At 43.4% G+C, this 11,378-nt stretch overlaps 2 protein-coding genes across 2 annotated transcripts in view; both read left to right on the forward strand.

Moving 5' to 3' along the window:
* cntnap5a (contactin associated protein family member 5a) overlaps window positions 1–2,529 on the forward strand; it is a 53,338-nt gene extending 50,809 nt beyond the window's left edge. The window contains exons 21-23 of the mRNA XM_062533658.1: window positions 385–585; window positions 1,484–1,558; window positions 2,233–2,529. Of these exons, the coding sequence (XP_062389642.1) occupies window positions 385–585; window positions 1,484–1,558; window positions 2,233–2,453 (497 nt within the window). The 3' untranslated portion in view covers window positions 2,454–2,529. The remainder of the gene's footprint in view (window positions 1–384; window positions 586–1,483; window positions 1,559–2,232) is intronic.
* Window positions 2,530–9,739: 7,210 nt separating this feature from the next.
* Window positions 9,740–10,606, forward strand: LOC134078030 (taste receptor type 2 member 114). Its single transcript, XM_062533659.1, has one exon. It carries the CDS (start codon window positions 9,740–9,742, stop codon window positions 10,604–10,606), a length of 867 nt encoding a protein of 288 aa, XP_062389643.1.
* Window positions 10,607–11,378: the final 772 nt, after the last annotated feature.

Consider the following 11,378-nt stretch of genomic DNA (forward strand, 5'->3'; position numbering starts at 1 on the left):
GGTTGTAATAGTCAATATAAACTAATTCTTGATCAAAACTAAATCAAATGATGTTATAAAAGTTTGAGTTTTCAATAGACATTCACTAGATAAAATTCAATGCGACAGGAAATAAAAAATGGCCAAATAGAAATCACAGTTAATTAGTTCGTCTCCACGTCCACTAGATTTATTTTGGATTTAGAATGTTTGTCTGGCAGTGAGGGGGTGCAGACTGCAGTATTCGGTATATATATATACAGTACATGTATATCTTTAGAATTCAGTGGCAGTTAGAGAGTTAACATTAAATCATGCTGCATTCAGCAAGATGCTCACTTAATTTGTTCTGAGAGCCCAGAGCTCCATCAGATTAACGAGTCCCAACCTGTGTCCTGGCCCCAGGCGCGGAGACGCTGGATGAGCGGGTGGCGGTGGCGGGCTCCAGGGGCTTCGTGGGCTGCTTCTCCTCGGTGCAGTACAACCACGTGGCGCCACTCAAGGCAGCGCTGCTCAACCGCGGCAGCTCACTGGTCACCGTCCGCGGCAACCTGGTGGAGTCCAACTGCGGGGCACTCTCCGTGTCCACGTCCAACTCCCTCTCAGGTGAGCTCCCCACAGATGACCCCCCCCCCCACACACACACACGCACACACACACACACACCCACACACACACACACACACACACACACACAGCCATCAGAGCTGCTCTGATGGGTTTCTAAAGCACAGTACCAATCATTTTGTCATGACGTGACTAATCGTCTCTAAACGAGACATTGATTCATTTTTTTAAGGATATATTTTTGGGCTATTTTTCCCTTTGTTGAGATAGAACAGTTTCGGCTGACAGGAAGTGAGTGGGAGATGGGGTGGGATCAGGATATGGCCACGGGTCAGATTGGAACACGGGTCCTTGTGGGCACTTGGACCCGAATATGCCACGGACACGGCAGCCACTACAGCCACTGACCCCCCCGGATTGATTGATTGGCTGAGGATAGTTGGTGGAGTTACTTGGTTGTGAGGGCAAATGGAATAGAGAGGGAAATAGAATAGAATGGGAAAGTGAAAAGGAAGAGACCTGCGCCAGGATACAGCGCTGAAGCCTCAGGCATTTTGCCCGTGTCTATTATCAGCTGCTTCACTAACACAGCCATCTAAGTGTCCTCTGCACAACTCACAGCTCAGAGTTGGAGAGACATCAACTGGCTTCTCACCTCATAAAACCCAAAGATATAACAACTTCTCTCCCTCTCTCCCTCTATCTCCTTCTCTCTCCCTCCCTCTCCCTCCCTCCATCTCTCTCTCTCTCCCTCCTTCTCTCCCTCTTTCTTTCTCTCCCTCTCTCTCTCTCTCTCTCTCTCTCTCTCTCTCACTCCCTTTCTCCCTCTTTCCATCTCTCTCTCTCCCTCTCCCTCTCTCTCTCACTCCATCTCTCCCTCCATCTCTCTCTCTCCCTCTCTCTCTCTCTCTCTCTCTCTCTCTCCCTCTCGCCCCAGACCATGTCGAGGAGCCGGACAGAGCTAATGACCAGGATGATGGCGTGACCCAACATGACTCAGCAGTAATCGGAGGTTGGTTTTTACTACCTGGCGTCACCTCATTCGCTCGCTTGCACTCGCCGATCTGTGAAACGAGCCGCGCTCGGCCTTTTTATTTCCTCTTTTATTTCTCATCTCGTCCGCTCGCCCACAGAGGATAGATACATCGATTCTGATCTCTCCACTCGCTAGTTATGTCATCCGTTTCCGTAGACCGTTGCCCCGCGATAAAATAGCCGGCTAAAAAAGAAAATGCGTTTACACTCTCCCGGTGTATATGAATACATCTAAATGAAAAGGGATGAGAAAAGAGCACGGAAAGCTGGCAGGCTGCTTCTTGCGGTTGAAATGGGGGTTTATTTTCTCACACCAAAGGGTGGCATTTCAAGTGCTCTTTATCAAACAACAGATGTGCTCTTTTCTGTTCTAATGGGGTTTTTCTAAGCTCTCACTGGAGAGGCAAACTGTTTTCACTGTCTGAAAAAGAAAATCGATCTGTAACAAATGGAGGAATGGATGAATTGGTACAATACTTGGACAGATGGATGGACGGATGGATGGATGGATGGATGGATGGATGGATGGATGGATGGATGGATGGATGATGAGCTGCAGGTTGTTTCACACTGTCCTGCTGTCAGCCTAGAGTCGATGCTGATGCTGATGCTGATGCTGACGGCGTGTTGTGTTGTTGTCCCCCCCCGTAGGCGTGGTGACGGCGGTGGTGTTCAGCAGCGTGTGCGTGCTGGCCGTGATGAGCCGCTTCCTGTACCAGCACCGGCAGGCCCGGCGCGCCGCCAGCCTCCAGGAGAAGGAGACCCAGCGCCGGCTGGACGCCGCCTACCACGCCGAGCTGCACCTGCACAGCGCCACGCTCCACCACTCCACGCTGCACATGCGCGACAGCCTGCGCGAGTACTACATCTGACCACCGGGGCAGAAGCCCACCTTTCCTCCGCTCCGCTCCGTCCTCTCTGATGACCAGCCTCCAGCCGAGGACTCTCCTGTCCTGTCCCTGTAATAGCTGCCCGTCTGCATGGATGGAAACCGACAGCCTTTTCTGTTCCATGCCGGACTTGTGACAAAAATGAGAGGAAAAGTGAAATTAATTGAAAAAAAATAAAAAAATAAATAAAACAGCTTCCAGTGTAGGTAGTAGCTATTAGTTGCACAGTGACCCGGATGTGTTTGTCCTGCTAAAACTGCGAGCTGGGACAGAGGTGTGTGTCAGAGGGAGGTAGAGAGAGAGAGAGAGAGAGAGAGTAGTGATAGTGTCTTGTGACAAATTGATTCCTACTTGGCGAGACGGGCCCAGTCAGGTCGAATGGTGAATTATAAGGCAGTGTTAGGATGGGAGCTCCAGCAAACCCCCTGGAAACTGGCCTCCTTTTCGGCCATTGTAGGTCATTAGGGGAGGGCGGGGGTAGGACAAAGACACGTGTGCCGGGGGGGTAAAAAAAAGCAGAAAAAACAGGCTTTTTTTGCAGGAAGTGACAGAGTACGCTAAGAGGTCGTGGTGTATTACAGAGCGAGGTGCTCGATGCCAATGGGAGGGAATTGATTGAGTCCAAAACCCATAATTACAGCTAATTTTGTCAAATTATGGCATCATGGCAGAGTGGTCAACGTGGCGAAAAACAGGCATACTGGCCATGCATGGTGTGCATGAGAGGATAGTTATGTCTTTGTTTTTTTATTTTTTTGTTTTAATACCCCTTGCTCAGTCATCATTCCAAAGTGAAGCCATTGCTGGGAGATAGGTCTTCATAGGCACGGTTCTGGTTGACCGCTGTACTTTGGGAACTTAGTGCTGAGATCCTAAGGCTATAAGTACTGAGGAGACTAAGGAACGTGGTCATATAGAAGTGCTGTGCCGCTGTGGAGGTTCTGCACATCAGGGAGAGAAGTATATTAAAAAATACATCCAGCTTTACAGTCTGTGACAGAAGCTCCTCTGTCTCTTTGGTGACTTGGAGATTATTATGGTCTGCCTGCCTCTGTCCCCTCCTTGTGGGGCTGTGGAGCTCATGCGGATTATGCTTAGCTACTGTAGGGTGTGGAAGAACCGGGGAAGAATTTCAAACATCTAAACTTATTCTCTTCACTGTACTGTTTTACGCTAACATAAGTTGTGTGAATTATATGGGCAAAATCTCCATTGTGAAGACAAGAAGCTTCTGATTATGGTTATGACTACATTCATTGAGGAAGTGACAATGCAAACATTTCAGAATGCTTCTCCTTGTGCAAAATCACGGTTGAAGAAATGGCTACTGTACATCCTTTGCACTCTGATGGTTTGACAGTTTAATTGCTATGTTGATCGTTATTTCATTTCTACTATATTGTTTCGAAGACATCTGATTTTATTTTGTAACCAACATGACATACAGGAGGAAATTCATGACGTTGAAGCTGCTTCAAAAGACCATATCTACATGTAACAAATTCTGGTTTTAGGTCAGTCAATACTCAGGGAGATTAATAGTCAATGAATCAATGACTATTACAGAATCTATCTGAAAACATGTCTAGAATTTAAGAAAATGTGGAGTGCTGAAGTATTTATTGACAACAAAATGGATTCCTATGGTTAGTCCCATGATGTTTCTCCCCAGCTTTTTACCTTGTATATTTTGATGCTATGTTAATTATGCTTTTGCCTACCTTGGTGTTGGCCTTTCAAAAGATCCTCAGCAGCCGAATGAAACATACCCTCTACCCACTGGACTACACCCGCTCTCCTTTGCCAGTCTTCAATATCACATTCGCAGCGATCCGATCAGATCAATCATTCAGAGACTGACTATGAAATATTAGCAACACTAGACCAACACAGAAATGCAATATATAAACAACGATTCAAAGAAAGTCTGGCTAAATTATTGATCATTTTCCTTTTAATTGAAGTGTCCTTTTCACTAAATATATTCATCTGAGACTATTTTCTACTTCTATTGATATTATGGTTATTTTGGGGGTGGGGGCTGTTTTGTATAAATATTATGTACAGGTATATGTATGTTTAATAAACTTGCCATTTTTATACATCTGTGCTGTGACTCCTCATGCGAATATGAGAAATAGAGTTTCACATAATATGGAACATTTTTATGGAAATGTTTAGGAATGGCAATTATGCAAAACTTGCACAATACATTTCAAGAGTAAAAGAGCTTTTACATTTGACACTAAAATGGCTTACAATGTAGGTCCTAATATAGAGTGTATATACTTGTTATGTTGCTGGGAATGAAATGGGGCCATAGTGTGTTACCACACTGTTATGAATGTGAATTTGACAGGGTTTTTCCATAGGAGCTCTCTGATGGACAGTTAGACCAACTGCGTCCAACAAATGTTATCTATGATAAGTAAACAGAGTAGGATCTTTTATACAGATATTAATATACAGTATTATTGTTGTTTTGTCTTTATTGAAGATACCTTTCGTATATTGCCGTATTCCTCCAGGGTGTATCATGATAGGTGTCATTTATAAATGTTTCTCATTCTGATCCCTTTCCATGCTATTTTAGTAGTAGACAAGTCCAACTGAAAATCAACCCAGTTGAAAGTATTTCATAACGTCTTTCAAATCAAGAGAAAACTTTAGCACTTCCCCATATCCCCCTCCTTGTGTGTCTTACATAAGCATGTCACACTCTGCGCTTTTCATCATAATGACTACTTCAGCTCAGACGTTGGTAATCACATGCGTTCACACCACGCCGTCTCAAAGCTTGTATCTCCACCATCACACTCGCTCTGTTGTGGTGAAGGGGGTTTTGTACCCACGACAGGCAGACACATGAAAAGCATTCAGCAGCGTAGCAGCACTCTTCTGTTGACACCCGCTACTGAGGCACAGCAGAGTGACAGCCTCAACAGCCATACAAGACCTCTCCCTGCCTTCTATATCTCTATCTATCTACAGTGACAGTGGCTCACCACAACCGTCTTACAAGACCTCTCCCTGCCTTCTATATCTCTATCTATCTATGACAGTGGCTCACCACAACAGTCTTACAAGACCTCTCCCTGCCTTCTATATCTCTATCTATCTACAGTATGACAGTGGCTCACCACAACAGCCATACAAGACCTCTCCCTGCCTTCTATATCTCTATCTATCTATAACAGTGGCTCACCACAACAGCCATAGACTGTAGGCCTCTCCCTGCCTTTTATATCTCTGTCCATCTATGATAGTGGCTCACCACAACAGCCATGTAGGCCTCTCTGCCTTCTATATATCAAGGTCAAGGTCAAGGTAACTTTATTGTCCCGAAGGGGCAATTTTTGTGCGGCCAGCAGAAAGGTATACATAAGGACAAGACACACAACAATACAGCAAAAACATAAAATACCCATAGTAACTAAAACAATAATAAATGAGATAAGAAATAAAATAAAATAAAATAAATAAATCTCTTCTCATTCATGACAACCACACCACACCGACAGTATTGTGATAAGAAGTGCACCAAAACGGGTGTAGACTAAAAGCACATGAATTGACCACTTAAAAAGGTCGACAAATGTGTCCTTTCTAACAGATGTCGCTGGCAAACGGTTGAACAGTTCAATTTACAACATAATTTCAATCGCGATCTTTCAAAGGTTTTCACGGACTGCCGTCGTTTTATTCCCTGAATTATTTTCCTAATGCGTCCTCTGGCACCAAAAGGCATTTGAAATGGCAACAGTAGGCTATTAAATGACTCGTTTAGACTGTGAAGACCCTGTGACGTCAGGGAATAATGGTGTTGTAGGAGTCAGGCCAATTACCTTTGGAGGAGCTAGCCTTAGGACCTGTTGGCATCACTGCCTGTGATCATGTTTTGGACCAAAAAGTCAATAAGATGTTTTTTTCTCTCTCATATGGTTCACTTTTGTGACTTCTATATTTTTGTTTTGTTTTTCGATGGGATTTTGAGAGTGGATGCCCTCCTAATGACAGGATGACCTTGTCCGAATAGATCTGAGAGTGTTTTTCTGTGTTTTTTTTCTCAGGCCTTAATGGCAAGCTGGAGAGGGTGCCTTAATGAGCTGCACATCGTGTTTCTACCCAGGAACGGCTTGCTTTTAGTCGACTGCTTAAATTTGATACTGTAATTTGTTGCCCATTATATGACATTAAATAACAAACCCCAGGTGCAGCATAAAAGATGGGTCCATTCTCTAAATTACCTGCTTTCTCTGTCTCAGACACTTACCTGTCTCAGCCCTTTCCAAGCTACACATTTTGCTCTGGTGCTAGCTTTGTATACAAGTAAACAATTACAGTCTTGACTGGCTAGCATATTATCCAAAGTTACATTTTGAACTCATTATGTTATATAAGATAGTCCCTTATACTGTAAACATCCATAGCAGCCATTTTATTGTGCACACACGCATGCACACGAGCACACAAGGCTAACCATGTAACATCACATCATATGTCATTTCAATTGAACTCATTTTAACTCATTAACATAGAAGCTCTCACAGAATATAGGATTTCATTGGTTCTGTGTCATGGCAATATATTCATGTTATAGGCCTACTAACTGTATACATGCTGTAAGTTATAAACATGAATACTTATAAAGCAGTATGGCCACCTTTATGGAAAGTGCTACTGAAATCCTAAATAAGTACTTGCTGATCAACAAGTCCAGCTTCTGTGTTTATGGTGCAGCTTGATGCGATAATGAGCTTTCTTTCTCTCTCTGTAGTAGTTGCGTTGTAACATGCAAATGACAAACCCCTCAGAACTCTAAAGGCTGGTCAGATGTTTTTAAAACAAACTTTCTCCTGTTGAAGTTGAAGATCTGAAAGAGTGATTTTCTGTCTGCTTTGCCCCGATATCACTGAAATTGTGCTAATCATCAGGGATTAAAGTTCCTAAAAATCAGCTATTAACCTGCTGAGCTGAGAAGTTTGAATCTGTGCACTCCAAGATGTCTTTTTGATAAAAGGAGATAACATTCAAAAAAGATACAAACTTGAGTCTTGACAGTGAAGCAAGTTGCATTCTTCAAAGCTTAGCCGTAAGCTTTATCAAAGTAATAATTCATTTGCCATTTCAAACATTAGGAGAGACTAACTCAATAATGGCCTTCGCCTCTCTGTGGACATATTTGTATGTGACCATACTACTCAGTAGTGGATTTTCTGAGATCCATGCAATCTAATGTTATGAATTCTTTGGAAAATAGACTATAGGTGCTCTTTGCTTCCTGCCATATTGTCCCTATTCGTCCATGTTCAAGAATATACCACTTATGAACATTGGAGTTGACCCAGTTAATTGAAAAGAAAAAAAAAGAAAGGAATATCATAGCGTGAGTGCACAGAAAGAGGCCAGGCAAATGTCAGGGTGCCTGCAGAGTAAAGTGACAACTTAATGGACAAATCAAGATTTACCTATCAAATTCAGGGCGGAAGGTTTCCCATGACTGTAATTAAATATGACTAAAACAAAGTTGAAACATGTTCAGCTCCATTATCCGATCCCTATAGATTTCATATCCTAGCCTACTCCACCTTAGATGTTGTTCAGCTTGAGGAATACAAATAAGTCGGTAAGCAGTGGAGTTAGTCTTAGGGTCATGTGTGCTGTCCGGTTTGATTAAAGGTTAGCTGGCTTAAACTGGTTACATAGATATATTCAAATAAACGTTACCTTAAATTAATTTGCAGTTTAGTGTTACGAGTGCTGATTATAATCATTTGCTATAGCAGTAATATGTCTGCAATTGGTCTGAATAGTGTCATCCAGCAGAAGAAGTCACCAGTCTCTTTTTGCTTTCCTTTGCATGTGCTGTCTTGCCATGGTCCACTGGATTAGAATTTAACTAACAAACTAGCACCTGAAACAACAAAGGACAGTGTACGGTGTCATGTATTAAGGTTTTGCACATACATCATGATGTCATGTCACCGTTTGTTTACAACTGGAATGGCAGGAAGAGTGGTAGGCAAGGCAGAGTGGTAGGTTACTCTACAACAGTATTTTTCTTAACAAACTAACTATGACTTATTGTTTAATTCTGTGTCAACTTTCAGAGAGAAAAGACATGTATGACTCCTTTCTGGCCAAAAGAAAGTCTATCCTCCAAGTTTTGAACAGAGAAAACAGAAAAAGGTTTGTCTAGAACTTTACCTGTTCTCTCATGTGGAGAGTTTTCTCTATCAACACCCCAAATGAGGCCAGTTGTAAATAAATAATGTTCCCGTGACATGCTATCAAATATTCAACGATGGGGTAATGTTTCGTCATCACCTTTATTGATGACATGATATTGATGCTATACAGAGATGTAGCCTACCGACAGGCAACTGCAGACAATGGCGTTCTTTAGGTTCAACTCGTCCCTTGCCTACCAGGTGGCGATAAACAAAGTGTTATAGTCGCATGAAAAACCTTAATACAATGAGTCAGGAACAACCTTTGGTGTTGTGCCAGGATGCTCAGTGGAGTGCCTCCCAAAAACAAAGTGCACTTTGCAGCTCAAGGTGACACGAGCTGTGTTAGATAGATGTAATATTATCAGAGGGAAAAAAGAACATGGATGTGCTGCCAACAGGAATGTGCTGATCTTGCTTTTTTTGTAGACCAACACACCACATACAGTAGTAGGCATCAAATATCTGAGGAGATGTCCTTAGAGCAGGGCAGGGGAATGGTGGCAAAATATGATGGAGTGAACATAGCCTGATCAGCAAACATAACCTGAAAAATAATTACATTCTCTAATCGGAGACCGTTTGACCTGAGCGACATCTGATCTCTCACTTGAGATCATGTTGTTGCTTTTGCTGTTGTGTTTCCCTGCCTGGGGAGCTCATGCCTGATTTGCATCAACATCAACAAAGGCCTAAAGGCTACCAGGTCAACTAATATTAAAATGACGACCTGATGCTGCTTGCGTGCTAGTTATACTTAAAAGAGAGAATCCCGCACACTGTCCATTACGCATGCAAACATTTATTCACAGTATTCACGACATTTTGGTCATAGACCTTCCTCAGGTGAATTTACTGTGTGCATGTAGAATATAAAAACAGACAATCCCATCATATCAAGAAGAGACTGAAGGACAAAGCAGCACCATCTCAGAGCGAGCACCCAGCAAAAGCTTGTCATTGAAAATGGTTCTACCTGAGACAATCGTCTACCATACTTTCATTTTAGTGGTAACACTAACTGGCATTTGCATGAACATGTTTTTTGCCTTCTGTATGCTTTTGGATGAGCAAAGGAGTCTCAAGGCACCATTACCGGTCCTCTTAGCTGCAGGAGTGTCCCATAACATCGTCCTGCAAGTCTTGCTATCAGTGTACACTTTCATACCGGTAACCTGGGGGGTCAGTGCTGTCATTTTGATTACAGCATTCCTCATTTACTCCAGCGTCTCCAGCTTGTCTTCTAATGTGTGGCTGAGTGTTTTCTACTACACCAAGATCGTGTCCTCCCAAAGCAGAGTCTTCGTGTGGGCCAAGGGAAACATCACCGCTGTGGTGTACGCAGGGCTGATCGTGGACAAGATCTACCTGATACTCTTCTCCGTCTCCCTCGTAGTTCCCGCCTACCTGGACACCTCTCCAGCCAACGTCTCGTCGCCGGGCAATGCCACGGCCGGCCTCGAGGACGAGTCAGTGTGGGCCTCCGTACAATATGTCTACAGACGCGTTCACGTAGGCTACCTGTTCACGTTCATCGGGTTGATGATGTGGGTTTGGAGCAGCACCCTGGTCTACATCTGCAGGCACATGAGGAGTATGGAGGGGAGCAGTGGACCATTCTCCGACCCCAAGCTGCGGAGTCAACTTCGGGTGGTGGCCCAGGGCATCGTGCAGACCATCCTCTACATCGTCTCCGCTGTGTCGCAGGTCATCAATCTCGTTCAACCGCAAACGGATTTGAATGCCCAAGACCGTGTGTATTTGCACAATGTTTCGATAGCGGTGTACACACTGGGGACCACCATCAACCTGGGGCTGAGCCAGCACCTGTTCAGAGAGAGAGCAGTCAAGGTTATGACCAGGGTTAAATCTGGGGACTGTTGGAAATGTAAGAGTTTAAAGTAATGTGTATGTGTGTGTGTGTGTGTGTGTGTGTGTGTGTGTGTGTGTGTGTGTGTGTGTGTGTAGATTCGTTGTGACGTGGAAACGTTAAGAGTAACTTCATTACTATTGACACTAATGCTAAGTATGCTCTTACATGATGATGAGAAAGCTCTGTCATATGCAAGCCTCTGACACGGACTGCATATTTTGTCACCAATCCAAGCTCACACTGTAAGGCAAGATGGACACAAATCCCTGTATTGCCGTAGTGTAACACCATGGCTAGACCTACCATAATATGCATGTGGCCCATTCATGTTCAGTTCTACGCTTCTGAAATATCAAGGGAGCTGCCTGCACCAGATTTGAGAGCAACACATGAGTGCTGTTTATGTGCCATGGAGATCTGTACTGCAAGCTTATAAAAAAGATAAAGAATACACTTGGTGGACCTACACCATATGTGACTATTTGATTAAAAGTGTTTTTAATATATTTTAATATATTATATATTTATATATTTAGGGTCCCGTAGCCCTATTATATTATTAAAAACTTGCCAGTATGGACCTTTGACCAGGGCCTTTGACCAGGGCCTCTTAAAGCACATGTCGCTACGTCTAATTTGAAGTCAACACAGGCATTGTTTGTTTTCTTCTCACATGCAGAGTCTCAAACCGCCGCAGCATAGTTCATACTGGATCGAGGGAACACTCAAGCATAAAATAAAATTAAAATCTGTCATTAAAACCTCAGAAGGATAATTTCATTCAAAGAATTTAGAGAGTTGATG

Source organism: Sardina pilchardus, chromosome 4 (genome assembly GCF_963854185.1).
Source record: "Sardina pilchardus chromosome 4, fSarPil1.1, whole genome shotgun sequence".
Taxonomy (NCBI): Eukaryota; Metazoa; Chordata; class Actinopteri; order Clupeiformes; family Clupeidae; genus Sardina; species Sardina pilchardus.

Excerpts from the sequence above, each read along its gene's own strand:
- LOC134078030 (XM_062533659.1), top strand. The coding sequence starts at position 9,740 with ATGTTTTTTGCCTTCTGTATGCTTTTGGATGAGCAAAGGAGTCTCAAG.